We start from the raw sequence: 19,821 nt of genomic DNA, 5'->3' as shown, positions 1-19,821 counted from the left end.
ACTGATTTACCTATTTCCAAAATTGACAAAATTAAATATAAATGAGATTTAATAGCTTTATTTATACATGATGCATAAATTGTGAGTTGGTACGCATTTATGCAAAATTTAATATACAAAGTTTAAAATAAAGTATACAAAGATACGTAAACTATTCGAAAGAACATTCGTCGCAATTTTTAATAGGCGAAACGAACCTTAAACGAACCTCTGTTTAGATTCTGCTTCTTTACACGTGTTCGTAAAAATATAAATTTGCATAACAATCCACAGTCTAATAATGAATTTTCAAAATCCTTTAATTGAAAATAGTGGAAACATCATATTCTTCTCGAAGGTATTCTTTAAAGTTGGCATGATGGAGTAAGTGGTTCTATATTTTTAACGGTGTTGCGTATGCAAGACTATCGCCCCAGGGAAACCGTCCCATTGACAGAATGACGAACGTTCCAGGTAGTCGGTGGTTACTCCCAGGGCTTATAAATCAGACGATATTTCCTGTTTCGACGTTCACGGAGACGTCCCGTTTCCTGCGTGCCATCTTAAAGTCAATCCTCGTGGAAGCTCGCTGGCTGAAGTGTTTCTTTCCATTTTTAGATTACTCAGAAACATTCGAATGTACTTTTGGTTCTCTGCATCTCCGTCTGCCTTTTAGAAAATTGTATACTTATTTTTAACCTACGTTCGTGCGAATTTTATTCCTTTCTTTTTATCACATCCCTGAAATTTTTGATGCTTCGTTAATTCTCTAATTTTGAAGTAATAGATTTTCTAAGACTCGCCTACTTTAAAAAATTGATATCATCGTCTTGTAGAATACTTTTAGTCTCCGTACGCTTAATTTAGCGTATTTTCAAGTTCTATGTGATTAAATAATCTTTGGAAATTGTTGCGTTAGTATTTTGTATGCTTCCGTACGAATATAATTACCAAAACACAAATAAACGCCAAATATGAAACACAAGTACGTCTAAGTGAAAAAAATAAAATTTATATGAAATTTGGAAGTGAGGAAACGAATAAAAAGCCAATTCATCTAAATGAAATATCCAAAGAATAAAGCTCATTGTGATATTTGATAGGAGAAACAAATCTGTTCTTGAATTTTCTTTCCTTCGTTATACTAAAAAAATGTGAATTTTCATGCATATCCGCAGTTTAATCGTGACAATTAATGGATTATGAGTGAGAATTAACGACAGTCCCCATTGTCTATGCACATTTTCCTGTTTCAAATGCAAAGCAGACTAATAATTAGGTAATCCTTGGATATGATAATGTTATCTAACTTCAACGCTCATAGTCGTAATTTAATGTATTTAACTTCAGCTTTCTGCGATAGATTGTTTCAGGATTTTCTCCATTCTAAGGCTAAAGTAGTGCTTCTATCTACATCTCACCCACGGCGTCATATTTCAGGATCTTCGTAAGTTTCCTAATCCGCTAAGTTTGCTATAAGAGGATGGATCTTCGATGAAGCACTGGCTGTTTCTAACTTCAAAGCAAGGACCGGTTAAGTAGTCGTGCAAAGTAGAATTACTTAGAAATCGATCTTATCTTCGAATTTTACCGTGTCCAGGGCAGCGTGAACTCTCGAAATTTGCGTGTTCAAAGTGAAAAGCCTTGTTCAGCTTCCTGAACTTTCTCCAAGCTACAGAATTTAATATCACAAGCAAGCGTTAGTTCCAAAGCACAATCTTCATCGTCACCACATTATACTATTTTATTTTATTTTATTCGTCAAACTCTTTATCGAGTACTTTATGGTAAACTTTCTCGAAACTGCAGCATTTAATATCACAAGAAAGCGGTAGTTTAAAAAAAAAATCTTCATAGTCTCGAAATTATTTTATTTTATTTTATTCTCTATGGAATATACCATTTTTGCGTAAAAAGTAGAAAATATAATAAATGCAATGATATACAGGGTTAATCGATAATCGTGAATTGAAGTTTCATGGGATTTATCGTTCAGTTTATTGGAAAATTCTAATACTGAATTTTTAACAAATGTATAATTATGAATAAATTAATATGCAAATCGGAAAATGGACAAGCGTTGACGTTTCATACTTTTCAAGATTTGCAATCTGGAAAGCGAAAGAGGTAGCCCCGGATTTCCTTGTTTGCTATTCAACACTCGAAAGAATCAACGTGTCGCGTAAATCGACAATTCTCAGACAAGTTATGGCGTCTTGGGCAGAAATCCTAGTTTCTCGGTTCGACTATCATATTCTTTTGTCGAATATAGTTTATTGCATGTTCGGCTGCACCTGTGAAAAACACAGACGTAGCGAATGTCGTCGAAATAAGAGATCGTTGTTTATGGTTTCAAGCAACAGACAGGCTTCGAGGTATTGCTGTACGCTCGAGTTTTACAACCACTACAGTTCTCTTGACACTAAATTATCGTCGGAGCAAGCGTACAGGGTGTCCCTGTAGGAAAAGGCGGTATCACGTAGGTATCGATAAATCTTAGCTGACGAGCTTCGTGCAAGATATATTGCCACAGTGTCGAAATTTTGGTTTCAACTTTGTGCAGTGAACATATCGCGATTTCGTTTTAATCTGTTGCCCTTTTCTAAACACTTTCTTTCTTCTTCAAAGCGACCTAATTATTTCTTTATCAAATTAAAGTTTTTGTATTTTTCCCTATTCGTACGTTTTCGTACATTTAAGTAACTTCCTTTAATAATTCAACTTTAATTAGTTGCATTTTTCTGTAATTCTTTTTTTCAATTTTCTTACTTCTTTTTTTCCATTTATATCTTCATTGATTTCTTGCTGATCGTAGTAGGTGTATTTCTGCATACAAAATAACTGGGTGTTTAGAAATGTTACATGATCATTGTTGTATATTTATACAGCACGAAAGTGGTAACAATTGCGATCACTACACTTCTAACGATGCACAGAGAAAATAACATAAACATCATTTCTCTACAGGATTTCCGCTTGATTTTTCCTCTATGTTTAGATGTTCGAAACACCAGAAATTTAAATATTTGCCATTTTCGAGCCAAGATTTTACTCAAAATTACATATCTTATACATTTAATTCTTCTTCATTTAAAATTCGCCAGACTCTGGGAATATCAATTTTCTAGAAATCAGTTGCTTCGTCGCTTAGATGTTACAATTTCGCGTTCTATTTAATCCATGATTCTATATGATTTTTGCAATCTGAATTTTCTGTTTCCGAGTATAAAACCGTCCTAGTCGCAAAGTCTCTTTCTAATCTCCACTCAAGTGTTAGAAAGCTCGTTGCTTTATTTATACCATAACTTTGCCCTTTTTGTATTTTATATCTATGATTTCAAATTTGCAAATGTAATTAGATTGATGTTGTCTAAGTGAGTCACCCTATATTCCCGGTTATGGAGCTCCATAGAACGCTGGATGATGTGGTTCCCAAGCATGACCATGTCAAAATGCCCATTTGCCCGCTTTTGAATAATCACCGACGTCGGTATTTTTAACTGGAAGAAGTTGGAGGAGTAGTTCCCGGAAAGCATTTGTAAAATGTCGAGACGACAAGCTTTCATTGAATCTTTAATCTTTACTGTGGAATCGTGGACAATCTGTGCTGGTAGCGTTCGTTTTCTTTTCTTTCTTCCGAGAAACGTCCATGGAAAAACAGAAACGTTCGTGTAGAGCCACGCTATGTTCATTATTGACTATGAGCGTGGGATTTCTCAGTGCTTGGAGCAAACTGCTACTCTTAATACTCGTTGCACTGCTATATGAAGCTTTATATGAAACAGAAGAATATAATTTTTATTCATTAATCGAGTGAAAAGATATTTAATACGTTTTTCCTGAAATTTTGTATTTTTCTCGTTGGAGTTGTCTTTGTGTCAAGTAATATTTCAATATATCGTTCATTCTCTTTTTTATCTTTCTGCGTCGTTCTGTCGAAACACGTAAATGTAAAGCAGTACTAACGTTATTTAAATAATACCCATATAGCGATGACGACGCACCATATGCGTCGATGGTAGCAAAAGTGTTAAATAAATTTATTTGATATAGAATAATTAAGGAACAATTAAAGAAAATTAAAACTACGTAAACTTAATATCTCGTTGGAGATTCGAAGAATGATCAGTGGAAAGTTAAAGGATATTGAAGTGCTAGTGAATGGAAGATAACAAGAGGCAAATAGCATAATGAAAGAAAAATCAGGAAAGACAGTAAATTAGGACAAAATAATGAATAGAAGATGGCGAAAATCTGTAAAAATGCGGAAGATAATCAGAAATAAAAGTCCAGAGAAATCCCAAGAATAATCACAGAAAAAGCCAAGAAAATCTCAAAAAGTATTAGAAACTGAAAAGGCCATGAATCACGTCTAAAAATGCACACGTCGAATCGTAAAATAAAAATTGGAAAATAATCAGGAAATAACGAAAGAATGTGAGAACTGCGAAAACTCTAAATTTAAAACGTCAAAGTGATCAGAGAATCAGCTAAAAAATCCAAACCACGTGTTGAAGACATTCGACAGCGTTCAAAGCGAGCCACGGCAATTCTAAAGAAAACAATGTAATGTCCAAGTTACTCCAAGCCAAACTACCCTGCTACCAAGTTTCCCTCTTTCACGGAACTCCACTTTCGAAACAGAATTACCCAATTTCCTGCGACCACAGCACATACACGTAGACACCCTTCTACACGTATACACAGGTGCGCATATAAAGACAAAGACCACGCTTGTAGAAAACGTGGAATACGCGAGTATTGTCCGACAAGTCAGTCGGCAATGTTGGAGATCCAAATCCGTGACAGGCAAAATAATTTAGTCCCAGTAAGTTCGATGGTCTCTTGAAAACCCTTGTACGAGGCTTCCTCTATAGATCTCCCTTCGAACTTCCAAACTTTCTGTTGTGGTTTCGAAATGCGAATATTACAACTTCTCGTAAAGTAATAATACAATAATACAATATTACAAGTTCTCGTTGTAAAGTAATAATAATCATAATGACACAAATCATACTACAAATACACACTGCAGAAGATAGTTGAAAATGGAAATTATAAACTAGATTGGGACAAAGCAACCCACATCGATAAGATGCAGTTACACGTAATAGGCCAGATATATTTATATCACAAAAGAGAAAAGAAAAGCTGTGTAATCGACGTTACGGTACCGAATGACACGTATGTTACGCGAAAGGAATGAGAAAACATGAAAAAGCACACTCCATTTGCAATAAAAATTCACACCAATGGAAATAAGAGAATGTGACAGTATTACCGATGGTCATATCCGTCATACTTATCACTCATGAACAAAGAATTTCTCCAGTTATTTTAAAACACTAGGTATAAAGACACACCTTCGTTCAAACATACGATGACCTACGATATTCGAAAGAGCGGCAATAGTCGAGAAAACGCTACGACAGTAACACGAGTATATAGGAATGAGGTGGTGAACACGGACACGTCATGTAATCTTCAAAAGCACACAAGTATAAATAGGGATGATAATAACAATAAAACACACCTAAAGCTCTAATAATAAATAATAATACTCTTCCCTACACACAGGAAAATTCAACTCCTCGTCCTAACTTGGTCAAAGCACTTTGGTGTAGACAAATCCATCCTTCGAAAGATGAAAAAAGAGAAATAAATAAAGCAATGATAATAATAAAACACATCTAACGCTCTACGCAAAATAGAGATACATCGGCGCACAAAAATCATTTTTCTTAGTCACATGGTCATTGGTACGAAATTTCTGAAATACATAATGGACAAGGCGAATATTTGACGATAATTCCGTATTTATTATAAATATCGGCGCACCTTAAGAAAAAGAAATAGACGATAATAATAATAATGATAATAGTACTGATAATTATAATAACAATGATAATGATAATGATAATGGCGGAGCGATAATGGTCGGTTCCGAGTTCACCAGGAACTTTGGCGGGCAACTTTAAATGCGCGCCGACGGGATAATAGGAGAGTCTCGCAGTTCGGGCAATTTATGGCGGTCATTCTCTGGACGATAACGAAACGCCGCCGCGCTACCGCGAGAGGCGAAAACTTGTCAAAAGGCGAAATTACCGTTGACCCAACGCGTTTAATCCGCCGTAGCGATGTTTGTTAGTTTATTCTAGCGCAGGAAGGGTCAAACGCCGAGGATACACGAGTTTTACGTTTCAGATAATTTCGTCTATTTTTGGAATTTTCGGAAAACGTGGCTGCTACACTGGCGAGAGACACCGAGGAAAACGTATAATTTTGGTGGGAATGTATTCTTTATGAGATTAGATTTGAAGGTATTAGGTTTCTTGGAAGTTCCAATCTAACGAGCAAATATTAGCATCTATTCAATTTTCACCTACCATCTATCCAAACCATGTTAAAGAAGAAGAAATTTGTTGTGTTTTAGATACGTGTAACGTTAAGGAAATTTGTTAGAAAGAGTTTATTTATAAGAGTTCTTATTTTATTGTAAGATTTAGAAAGAGTTTATATATTTCTGAAAATTAACAATGGTCAGGCGACGTGACTCATTACTGTATCTAGTTGTATGTTTACAACTGTACATATTTCTATCGTTCTGAACATCCGCCTATATCTGCATAGGAAACAATTTTTCTAACTTCCACGTTGTATCCACGTCATCCACCTACGCTATTTCATATTCCAACTATGAAAGAGATTTAAAAAAATTATTCTTTTTTATTTGGAAGTAGTTTACAATCAATTCTCATTGAGAATAATAAGTAAATTATTCTGGCGTGGTAATATACCGTGAATAATAAATGATTATCGTATGTTTGATTCTAGCCGAATATTCTTTTAGCCTGCGGATCTGATCCGTCGTGTGAAATAATTAAGTAACTAGTGGCTTTTGGTGGTTGTTAATTCTTATATCTATTACAAAATTTGGATATTTCTTCTTTAACTGTAGGTATCTTAAGATCGATGTATTGTTTCATTGGTAACATACCAAGGTGCATCTATTAAGAATCTTAGAGTTTTTGATTGGAATCGTTGAAGAATTTCTATGTTGGAATTACTCGCTGTTCCCCATGGTTGGATCCCATAGGTCCGAACAGGTTTTAATATGGCTTTATATAGCATTGTTTTACTCTGCTCGCTTAGGTTGGAACGTCTGCGGATGAGCCAGTAGAATAAAAAAAGTTATGACACAGTTGAAGTTGAAGCTTATTTTTCTTCAAATTCTTGGCTTCTATGGAACACGTGGTGATTCCGAACATTTGGTTGGCTATGTATTACTTGCTCGAAACAAAATGCGTATAATTCCATTTTTATTCGTATTTAATTCTTGTAATTCATATTTTCAGTCACAGAATTACGTTCTAACGTTGCATTCATAGTCACTAGCACGATGGAAGAAGTTAGAGAAACTTCTTCAAAATTGATATAGAAATGCGAGAAAGACAGGTGAAATGCGTATGCAGAGTTTAAACTCAAAGGGAGTGCAAAACCAGTCCAGAGTATGCAAACCAAGAGTGTGAATCCAACTAAGGGTATGTCAACCTTAGATGTAACTTGCGATTCGCTAAACCAACAACCATCTCATCTAAAATTCAAACTCGGCTCTGTAACATTAATTTATCACGGAGATAGCATGTAGAAATTATCTTATGCGTACATTACGAGTGTCAGACGAATTTACAATTCGTTAACCTAAATGGGATGCAACTGCAAAGACAGTGATTAGACGGGACGAGTTGCAAATGCAGCTGAATAAATCTACGCTGCAATCATTTAAAAAGATCGTTAAATAATTGAGAAATAGACAATCTTCTATCTCAAATCATTCGTTTAAAAAATCTTCCCTCCAATTTCTCATTGCGTTACTTTCCTAGCAAACCAAAGATACGTAAAACGAATATAATCTTCCTCGCTCCACATACTATAAAACACGATATCAAAGAAAATTTCACCGCGATGAGAAACACACGACAAACGTTCTAACGCCAGTACACTTTCAAATCTACGAAAACCGTCAAAATTCAGCTAAAACAGCCAGAGACAACGTTTCTGCGCGATTTTTACTGGGTCGAGGCATGATCGCATGCAAATTGAAAAGAACGACGAGAGGATTGCGTCGTAGCGTGGAATTGCAACGCAATTCAAGCAAGCCGAAGGCTGCAAGTCCGTTCAGCGACCGAGTTAGGTTTCCAAAGCCGTTTCAAAAGCCAACAACGGGTTTTCTACCGGCAACGAGAAACCGACAGCACACGTGGAAATAGCACAACGCGTTTGCCGCGCCCTCGGCGATTTTTCCGTCCACGAGCCGGCAAATTACGCGTGGTTTTGGGGTCGCTGGTTATTTCTGTCCGCTTTTGTCGGCAAATGGGTAATTAATGCGCTCTTAAAGACGACGAAATGGCGACACAAAGCTTGTTTGACTTTCACGGTGGGTGAATCGCGCAGAATTTTGTTCGCGAGTTGCGCTTTTACGGAATTTCTATAGACCGGCGTTTCGTTCTTTCGCAAAGTTTCTAACTTTGTTTCGTTTTCTGACGGATCTCGAATAATTAGATCCGCGGATTTTTATGAATCTCTACGAAACTGAAAGTATCACTGTACAAAAGCTGACTGAATATATATAATTTGTAAAGATATATAAAATATTGCTGGGAGAATACTAGTTCTCATGTTTAATAGATAAAGTGAATCCTTATTTCTCTAAGTGTATTCGTAAAGATAAAAATTTGCATAAAGATCAGTTTGGAACGACTAGTTGTTTCGTTTCTTTCTATATTTCTTACTACTTTATGATCCTTCATTTTATACGATTTTCTTATAGTAGGCTTAACAGTTATTTCTCTTCTTAAAACTAATTAAAGAATTATTCATACAAAGGTTTATTTATATACAAGGCTATTTACCAACAGAACGCACAGTGTTCAAACGTTAAGATGAAAAACCTTTGTCTAATCTGAGAGAAGACAGACAGAAATTATTGATGGTAGGTGTACGACAATAATAATTGCGATTAAACGTGAAATACGCGACTCGTCTGCAATTTAATGAGTAATCACGTCAGCAGAGAAAAACCATTACCATTGTCTATAAAATTAGTCAGTGTTACAATACCATTACGCTCCCTCGCACTCGGCAAGATTACAGTCGTGCTTTTGCTCGCGGAGGACTACAAAGACCTTTAATTTACTAACTCCTCTATGCGACGTTCCTGCAGGACAATTAACGAAACCTAATCAAGTACTCTGAAACACGGTAGTAACCAATTTGCGTCCTCGTCGAATAAATTTTTGACAATGTGATCCATCGTCATAGCAACTCAAATTCAAGCGGTGCATTTCTCGAATGTTATGTAAGTTTTCATCTTTAATCCTAAACTAATACTTTAATCCTATAACTATACGACAACTAAAATTTCATAGAAGTCCTATATTTTAAAGAGAAATTGAAATATTCGTACGGTAAATGAAATAAAATGAAATATATATAGTAAAATGAAATATATATATAATGATATATATATGGTTTAGGAGAAGAAACAAGTCTTTATCCACGTGTTTCGCACATCGTTTTCACCCACTTCAATCTTTTCTAAACAGACATTAACGTCATTTGAAATTCTAAATGAAAATGATGGTTTGGTTATGTAAATACCAGCTAAGGGTATGACTTGTTGTTTGCTTTTTTATGTGAAGAATTCTTAGTAGAATGACTCACGAATCGCGCTGGTCATCGTATTTTCTCATGTTCAACTTCATAAGTTTCCTAAGCTCCAAAATTAAACATAAGATGAAATCTTCATTGACGTAACTTCTACTTCAAGTGCAAATCTCGATCACGAGTTTGTTATTTTTAAGAGTAAGGAGCTTTAGAAAATATGAAATTCTTCAATGAAATATTCACTATCATCGAAACCACAACAAGAAGATGACTTTTTTCTTCGTTAATTATTTATTAAATTTCTCCATCTTCTTTTCACGGTTTATAAACTTCGGTAGGATGAAGATTCAAATGAAAATCGTTACTAGTAATAACTATGCAATCTGTCGTTTACTCCACGTCAAGAAAGTTTGTTTTCTCCACATTAATGTCTTATAGAATTTCTCAATATTTTCTTAAAACACGTAACTTTCGAAAACAATGGAAATTAAATTCTTTAATTAAAACTTTACCACAATGTCACTTGTTACTCTCTCGCTAACAGAAAAGACACTTTCTTTCACATTTACATTCTGTTATATAAAACTTCTCAATATCTTTCCAAGGTTCACACTCTTTGAGAAACTGCAGATTTGCACAAAAATCTCATGACAATGCACACCATTATAAACCTCAGCAAATTCCACTCTATGCTATTTTCTGTAAACTCACTTAAACCATCTGTCATTTTTTCACTACGAGGAAACGTAAATGTCAGTTAAAATCATACCATTAAAATCATACTGCCATGTACACGAGCTATCAATTCCACAACAAAAATACACTTTTCGTAAACTTAGAACCGTAAAGTATCAAAAAACTCTTACGATAATTCGCACTACTATCAACATATTCGTTGCTATTTACTACGTCTATCTATTATACACATTTTAAGCAACAATATTTCTTCAAACACATTATCTTCCGAACTATATTGTATTAAAACTCAATGAAAGTATAATCCAACGATTATGTCAACAGTATTGCTTAAATAACTGAGTGGACGCAGCATATGCGTCACTAACAGAGAATGCCCACCTCAAACTCTTCTAAACTAAAATAAACCTGAACTTTTGCACGAAGAGCGATAGATTTGTCACTTTTACCTCGAACAATCGATAGATTCATAAACTCTACTCACTGTCTTGCATCAGTCGTGTTCAAACAACGTACCACCGGTCATAGATCGAAAAGAAAACAAGGTTCCTCATGGATCGCGCACGTTTGCAGCTTGTTTTATCACGATTTGCTTTTCTTCTCGGGAACGGTTCATTGTCGCGTTGTCAACTCGAGTTTTCTGACGATCTCGGCGCCGGATCGCGTTCGCCGCGTATGCTAATTTTGCTGGTGCAGTCACGTGCTTTCGCAACGAGGATGCACCGGCTTGGCGTCGCTCAACAGCGAATATGAATGTTCCGACACCGGGATTTGCTCTGTGCCTGCGCTGGAATTTTTTTCTACGCTTTTCACGACCTCTTTTGTTACCATTATTAAAACATTCCGCTGTTGTTCTTCTGTAAGCTGTGTTTTGAGTGTTTCAGTTTGAAACATGGACTTGTAGATCGTTTAGCAGGAAAATTTGTTCTTGTGACAGGATATCTTCTGATAAGATATCTTTTTTTTAGAATGTGGGATTTTTCTCACAATTTTGTAAAAATGATGTAGTACGTCAAAATTAGAGTAATTTTTATCGCGAAAAAATACATTTGTCGTTTGGTTAATAACTTGTTGAAGCGCAGTATTGCTCACGTGCAATTAAAAGAAACGTATTCTTCGTGTTTTTAAAGGGAAAAAAATAGCGAAGGAAATTCGTTTTATTGAGATGGTTTCTAGGTTACGAAGATTAATAATTCGGTAAACTGTGACAGTGTCGAGTCCAGGTCAGAATTTATATTCGTAGAAATGTTGAGTAGCAGATTAGCTGGGAATAAACGAACGATTTTCTAGAGGTGGAGAAACTTCGTATTTCATTTCAACTAGTTTTTCTAGACTGAACAAAGATGATTTATAAAAACGAGCACCATTGTTCATATTGGAAAACGTTTCTAGTAAGTGAAGAATTTATTTAAAAGTAAATATGAATAAAACTACGTCGTAATATAAAAGTAATTAAGAGTAATTATCAATTGCTACTGTAATTTTAATCGATCATTTATTTCCCATCTATGTAATAACTTTTTAAGTTTGAGAAATATTTTTCCTAAAGTTTCAAAGTTCTACCTAAAGAGAAAAGAATAAATTGATTTAAATTTGAAACTTTTACTTAACACAAGAGAAAAAGCTAAGAAAAGTACTAAGTAAAAAAGATACTAAGAATAATTACTGTAAATCTTGATGGTTCAAATTAAATATTGTTCTTTTAAAGATTGTTATATGTCTACTTATCTGAAAAAGAAGGAAGGAAGGAACGTTAGTTAAATTAAAAATCTTCAATTAATTATAGAAATGTCTATCTAGAGTTTAAAAGTCCTAACATTTTTCTCAAACAAGAAGCTTCTTAGATTTTTACAGACAAGAAGATTTTTAATTTCATTTAAATAATTGCTTCGAAATAAATTGGCAGATAAATTAAAGTTCAGCCGCGCGTTTTTTTCGAAAAGAGAACTTCATCCAGCTTTCAAGAGGATCGCGCAATTCTTTCCTTAAACTGAAATAAATTTTCCTTAATGCAGACGAAACTAGAGCTCAGCGGAAGCTGCTATTGGTACTTACGCTTAATAAGTTACAATAACGTTAATTACTGCAGATAATTACGTTAAAACTCTAATATAATTACAACGTGACTCGCTCGTGGAATTCTCTCCTCTGTCGTTACTACAGAAAGATTTTACATTTATGTTTGGATGTTGTTGAAACGCAATAACAAGGCAGCTTCTGCCCCCAAAAATCGATTACAATTTTCTATTTATTTAATTATAACAAAGGACTGTTATAATTAAATCTTCACCCGACTCTAAATTTAATACAACTACAACCATCTGTTTCAGTAAATAACGTTTTCTATCCCGAAACTGTACAAACAAACATAACTTTTACAATCCAAAAGATGATCATTATGACTATCCGAATTACACAGAACAAAGAGTTTCCGCTCTCAAAAAAAAAAAAAAAAAAAAAAAAATATCAAATTTACGGCAGCCTATCCAAACACTGGAGCGTACTATTCAAAGTACGGTGGAAAAGGAAGCAAGACAAACGGATCCACGAAACATCCATCAACGCGGAAGAATCCCAGCGCGTGAAAGGGGTTGTAAAAATCTGCATGGCCGAGTTTAATATCGAGGAACAAACGATGATTCCGGTGAGCTGACAAACTCTCTCATCCCCTTCTTCTCTCCAATTCCTTTTCTCGATTGTACTCTTCATTCTCTCGGTGGAAAATTTCTTTTCTGCTTACGACCGACTGATACCTTTCTTTCATCGGTAGATAGAAGACTAGAAAATAAGGCGCGAGGTGTACGTGGATCCTATCAGTGAGAATCATATCCACCTGTACCCAGTGGTCATTATCCTATCTTCGTTTCTTCCATTTCCTTTTTCCTTCCATCGTTCTTTTCCTCGTCTTCTTCCGTTCACCAGTAACGTAACAGGGTAAAGAGAGAAACAAAAAAAAAAAAAAAAAAAAGGAAAAGAAAAAAGATCCGAGGGATGGAAGGAGAGAATATTAAAAACTTTTTCCATAAAGCGTCTTTGCGAGGCGAGACGCCGTTAGACCGAGCATGAAAGCTTTGGTTCCTTGCAGTTTCAAGCGTATCCTCGCCGGTTTTTCCGAATTAGTTCAGACGGTTTTCCGCGTTGCGCCTCCTATTTTTCTCGCTTTTTTTTCGCCACTTGGGCCGCGGGCGAAATGAGCGCACGGCCCCTTTCGCTGTGGATAAACGCGGCACAGGGCTCGAGAAGAGGAAACCCCGGGAATAGTAAAATTTAATTTCGACCATTTTAGTTGTGCATCGCGCCAAGTCGTTTGGCATTTCGAGGAAATGCTCGGCCTTGAGATTATCAGTGGAAATTCGCGATGGTTAATAACATTGAAAGGAATGTTCGTGGAATATTTTTAATAGAACTGAAAGATAAAGTGAAGGAAACAACGAGAGTTTATGGATGTGCGTGTGTATAGGTGTAGATACTTAGGGAGGATGGGAATTACGGCAGACTAAAATCTACTGGAAAGTGTGGTTTGAAGTTTCAAGCTCAGTCTGAAGCTGAGATGTGAAGTCACGATGCAAATGTTTATTTCATTTGGTTGAAACTTGGTCTTGCAGTAAATACTAAGAACTTCGCTACATATTTCTAGAAATTTAATACGAAGTATTAGCACTATCATGAGAAAATATTTCAATAGGAAAGAGAAATATTTTTTGTTATCAAAAATTCAATTCTAATTGTGTATATTGGAAATTGTATTAATTGATAGTAGAAGAATGATAGTTTGTAAGGTATCGTGGCAAATATTCAGAGGAACAAAGCATACAGATCGATAAGAGCACGTCGACGTTATCGAAAGGTTAATTGGAAATACGTGTTTGCGATTGCTTGCCACTTAATTAAGGAAATTGGATACGTAAATATGATTAGGAATGCGATTGAATGTGTAACAAATTAATTAGGTATGATATTTAATCGGTGAAAGGTTTGCAAGGCTGACGATAGAACGAATTATACGACATAGACCAATGCTTGAAGAAGAGCGGAACACTTGAAGAGTTCATTTAAGTATAGCTACTTACATACGTATATGTAATTACAAAGTACCATCGAACATATAGGATCAGAATCACCTATAACGATTATTTTTCTCAACTCAAGAAGATTGTCTTGCCTTTTCTTTTAATTTAAAATTTAGCTTGTACTGTATTTACTTTGAAGAAATACAAAGTACACGAAGAAATACGAAGTAAAGGAACGCGTAGCTTCCACGTCTATCAAGACAAATACTATTTTTATCTATTAAAAAATTCTCAGTGAAATAATAAAGAGAAATCAAATAAAGGAATATCTGCTCGTACTTTCTTCCACAAAGAAAAGTTCTCTTCTACATCAATTCCATCCCAATAGTAACTTCATTATAGAAACTCTTTATGATACTACTACCACCGTTTGCATTACAGCAATACGCGAAAACCATTATGCTGTACGATTATCGTCGCATAATATAAAACGAAAGAAAGATATCACGTACTCCCTTTTTCTTCGCCTTTGTTTCTTCCCCTTTCTCTTCTCTGCATTGTGCCTCTTTGCCCATCTCTCCATTCCAAATTTCTCGTTCGTTCGAACGGTTCGCCAGGGCCACCAGGCGAATTATAGTGATTTACGAGCGTTGATTTACGCTCGACAGATACGTCGATTCCAACGCCTCCAAATTATCCTCTCGAAGAGTCATTAAATAATCGAGGCAACGTTTCGTCAACAAATAAACTCCCTTCGACGAGCCGTGCGAAACAACCAGAAGAACGTCGTCACGACCATTGATTTCGGGAGGAGAACGCGCGGAGTCAGTTTTCCTCGTCGGGAAGAAGTTGGCAAGTTCGCTGTGATGGATCTCGATCAACGTGCAACCCATTCATCTCGTACACGACGTCGAAACAGAGCTATCTTCTGACGCTCGTCGTCCTTGCTCTAAATCCCTCGATCGTGTTCTTTGATGTTACGCCTCCTCTTCTTTTCACTTTTTCCTGCTCTTTTTTCCTTTCTTTATTTCCTCCGGATGATTGTCTGCATCTTTTCTTACGGACTTACAGAGTGATGATAGAGTTACTTGGAAATTGAATTTTTGTTGCGGCTGATGATCCATAAGATCTGCTTCTTCTTTCTTATTCTCGTAGTTTAATCTTCTTTATTAGTCTTAATAGTTCTCCTATTTTTCGCTTCATTTTTGTTATTGTTCCGTTTCTCCGATAGTTTTGATTTATTTCCTTCGTTATTTCTAGTAATTATCGTAATATATTGCTTTACTTGTTGCTCTTCTTTCTCTTACGTGCAGTATTTTCTGTATTACTTTTAATAGTTATTGTATCTTTGCTTCGAATTTTGTTAGCCTTCTTCTTCGACGGAATTCATTTTCTTTTGTATTTATTGCTTTTAATGGCTACACAATCCTTTTATTTATCGTTGTTGTTTGCCTTCTTCTTTCGAATATTCGAACTACGATTTTCTGACAAACTGTGCCAAGTCCTACTACTAATTAACGTAAGAAACTTCCAACTTTTAGCAAAACGGTGATAATATTCAATGAACGACGAAAAAATAAATGGTATAAAAATTGAATAACAGAAGAAAATCTATTAATATGGATATCAAATATTTATACGTTTAAAAGCTTGTAATTTTGTTCTTTCGACAGAGACGAACGATTTTTCGTATTGTTATTTATGAAAGAGATTTGGAATATTTACTAAGAACTTTTTAACTTATATAATCCTGAGAAAGATTGGAAATATTTCCGTCAATCAGTATATGTATCTTTCCAAACATCATTTCTCGGATCACATTAGATCACATCACGTGTTTATATGCTGTTACACGAGATTATTTTAGCAGAAGTAAAATCTTGCATCCGGTAGTGTAAATGTTTCGAAAAACACATGAATCTTGTTTGAATGATATTAAGTATCGTTTGAGGCAGCTTTACTTTCAAACAGAATACAGATTATATACAAATTTCCCAAAAATAGCCGTGTATATCATCTATTACTATTTTCATCTCCATTGCGTTCTGTGTGTATTAGGCAAATTTCAAAAGAAAATAAAAATAGAAAAAGGAAAAAATATCTTCAAAATCAGCGAATCACTCTAAACAAAGAAACGATCAATTTTCTATCGATTATCGATCAAAAAATTCTATATAATATACTGTATAATAAATCAATTTTATGTTAAAAAATAAATGCAACAGAGATATAAATATCTCGCAAGAAGACGGAAAACAGAGTAAATAGAGGAAATATAACGTTCACAAAGATTAAGTGTAATCACCACTATCACCGTCTCACAAAAATATTTCTCCGATTCATCTTAAACTTCACAAAAGCATCGTCTCAACGCATTAACACATCACCACGAAATTTTCACTGGCAGTAAATTCGCGTCTTTCAATAATTAACCGTAAGTCACTGTTTAATTTCTCTTTTTCGTTAAAGTATTTCTCCATTTCTTTCTACTGGCCAACTATATCAGCACGATTAAAGCAACGTTCGATCGATAAAATCTTCATCGCTAACTAATCTCTCTGATCGATTTTCAATTTTCAATTACATCGTCCACCTTTCATGAACGATTAACAAAAATTCCTTGAATCCTCGTCCAAGTGTTTTTAACTCTCGCCAAAATGTCTCTGTAACTTGGTAACAGCGCACGTAAGCTTCGATACACAAAATCTTGGCTAAAACACGATCCATTCGCCAAACTATCCTCTGGAAATTGAACTTTCGAATAGAACGACACGATATATTGATGTGAAAAATCGACGTATCTGTTGGCACACGTCAGAGAAAAAATGGAAAGTCTCGGTGAAAAGAGGCAGACATGCCTGTCGTTTTGAGCCTCCGGATAAAACTAGTTCGCCGATGGCTGTTGAAGCCCGTTAGCCCTCTCCTTCTTTCTCCGTCGCGCGCGCGACTATTTAAATCTTTTGTAATAGCTACTGGCCAAGACGAGCTTCTACCAAGATTCTGTCGTCACGTGGCGACAGGAACGCTGTCCATGTTCAGCTTTCCTAGGATGTCTCCACTTCGAGCATCATCTTTGGGGTGGTTTCGGTGGTTTCTTGGTGGTTTTAGCCACTTGAAATTTGTTTCTCGAAATTCCCAAGTAGCAAGAGGGTTTCCTAGAGTTGGAATAGTTCTTGGAGGCTGACCTTTGGTAAAATTTGCCCTCTGACGAATTTCTCCTTATGGCGTCGATGATTTTTCTTTCGAAGAAATTTCCTCCAAGTTTCTTCTTTCTCTCCTTTTTTCGCTTGTATGTTTTTGTTTTAAATGGCAAATTTCTAGTGTATATTTTTTATTATCGATGATTGATAAGGGTTTTAAGGGCGACATTAAGGGCATTTTAAAATGTAAATTAATACTTGGTGGCGAAGTATGGAAATTTTATGACGTTAACAAAGAAACTTTAATTGTTTGGATAAAATTAAATTGAAATTTTCCAGGAAAGAGATTTCCGGTAATCTTCGACCATTTGCTTCGATATATTCTTCCGCTAATTCCTATATTTTAGCGATGACAAGTTCTTCGAAAAAGTGTTATTTATACAAATTGCGTGTCAGGTATCTTCGATCTTTGTATAAAAATATCTTAAAAACCAATTTTCCTACATCTCGATTTTCACGATAATTACAAGCTAAATTAATCGCTGCAAAAATAGCTCATCCTTAAGAAAACCAGACTTTCCTTTCTTTTAGTGTCTTTTTTTTAAACATGCTCTTGCCATGCCTCAAAAATAATCATAAAAGTACAGTCTGCTGTTATTTTAAACAAAACACAAAACAGACACTCGTCTTTTAAACACAGAATCTCTGGAGTAGCTGAAGAGGTCAGAGGAAAACTGATACCAGTGAGAAATTGTTTCAATTACAAGGACAATGAATAAAGTTTGTGTTTTATAGAAACATTTCTGTTTATTCTCAAACATTAAAACGTTATCACGAAAAAACATATTTCCACTATTTTTCTTTTAAAGATGCCTTCACACCGCGTTTCTACTCGGTTCTTCGATTACGCTTCTTTGCATTCCGTAAGATAATCTACTTAAGTAGTCTCTGTACATAGAAAATTTACTCTAAAACATTCGTTTTATTTCGTTTGATTTCGAAAATCTTCTTCTACATCTTTTTCTACATAGAAATATGTCATACAAATGATGCTACATACAACTCATGCCATATGAAAAACAACTACACTTGTATTATTTTTCCACCAAGTTCTTCAACGATACGTGTTAGTAAAAATTATAACTTTTGATAATTGTTTAGAATATACTTTAAAACGGCGCAATTCGCTCTTTTTAACGTTAATTACCTTCCAAACGTTCGAAACAAAATTTATTTTTAATTTAAACAATTTAACAAATTTAATTTAAACAAAAATACAACAGTTACTTTACATGTTCATCAAGTTCTTCCATTTTACCTGATACTAAAAATAATAGCTTTTATCGATTTTTAAAGGTATTGTTTAAAATAGCCTGTCCAAGCATCGCTTTAACTTTAAACATTCCTATTCAATTTCAACCCCGACGTCTTAGCAGTTCACCCATCTCGTGGCAACCACCAACTGACAGAGAAATAAATTTTTCGGTGTCTCAGATTTCATCCAACGTGATACAGCTACCGTGACGCAACACGCGCCTTTTTCCCCCTAGGCAAAAAACACACGCATGAAAGAAAATACGCAGCCTCTAGGATGACGAATCGTTGATTAGGACGCGGCACGTTTTCTTCACGCTGCAATGTAATCTGTCAAGCGTTTTAAAAACGCCTGAAAATAATCCAGCGTGACGCAAGGGGCTGTATAGCTATCGCTTGTCGAGTTTACAAGCCCCCCATGAAAATCTGAGACCCGTACAGGTAGAAATAGTATGAGCACCGTGACAAAGAGGCGTGGAAATTATGGGGAATAGTGATCAATAGAGATTCGGTTCGAATCAAATATTTTTACTAATGTTTCAAGTCTAATTGAATTTATTTGGTGAGAGGTTCTTGGTGGAATTGTATTAGGATGTCCGAGAAGTGTCTTTCTTTTACAGACCTGTCTTTTATAACGATGCATTCTTATACAAATATGAAACCTAATCTGTCGAACGTTGTGATCTTTATTTTGATGGAACAAAATGGACCATACGTAATTTGATAAAATAATATAAAACGGAAAATGTTGTGAACTTTTCGGACGACCTAATACGTAGATAACTTTGTCAGAAGACTATTATAGAGATTACAGAGAATTATTATATTAGGAAGTATTTTTAGATGAACTGTTATTTTCTGAGAGATTGATTCAATCGCTGTGCTATAGTAACGCAGAAAATAATTTGCGAATATATATAAAGCGATATTTTCTTTAAACCAATTTTTGTTTTCGAAGAAAGTTTGTTATTGCATCGATATTAATTACATTTTTAATGAACATGATCTAGATCACT

The 19,821-nt window shown here is 35.1% G+C and overlaps 2 protein-coding genes across 6 annotated transcripts in view; one reads left to right on the top strand and one right to left on the bottom strand.

The window, feature by feature from the left end:
• The window catches only part of LOC132914055 (tyrosine-protein kinase transmembrane receptor Ror), a 356,038-nt gene that overhangs the window by 104,350 nt on the left and 231,867 nt on the right, over positions 1–19,821 (top strand). The window lies entirely within an intron of this gene.
• Positions 1–19,821, bottom strand: part of LOC132914234 (uncharacterized) — a 59,412-nt gene that overhangs the window by 14,790 nt on the left and 24,801 nt on the right. The window contains exon 1 of one of the 4 annotated variants that reach the window (XM_060973155.1): positions 14,864–17,238. The exons of 2 other annotated variants lie outside the window; for them this stretch is intronic. In XM_060973155.1, coding sequence (XP_060829138.1) covers positions 14,864–14,909 — 46 coding nt within the window. In that variant the 5' untranslated portion in view covers positions 14,910–17,238. Of the gene's footprint in view, positions 1–10,825; positions 11,178–14,863; positions 17,239–19,821 lie in introns of those variants that run through there. One more of the 4 variants, XM_060973156.1, reaches the window with a different exon arrangement.

This window comes from Bombus pascuorum, chromosome 14 (genome assembly GCF_905332965.1).
Source record: "Bombus pascuorum chromosome 14, iyBomPasc1.1, whole genome shotgun sequence".
Taxonomy (NCBI): domain Eukaryota; kingdom Metazoa; phylum Arthropoda; class Insecta; order Hymenoptera; family Apidae; genus Bombus; species Bombus pascuorum.
This window is presented reverse-complemented; position numbering and strand designations above follow the sequence as displayed.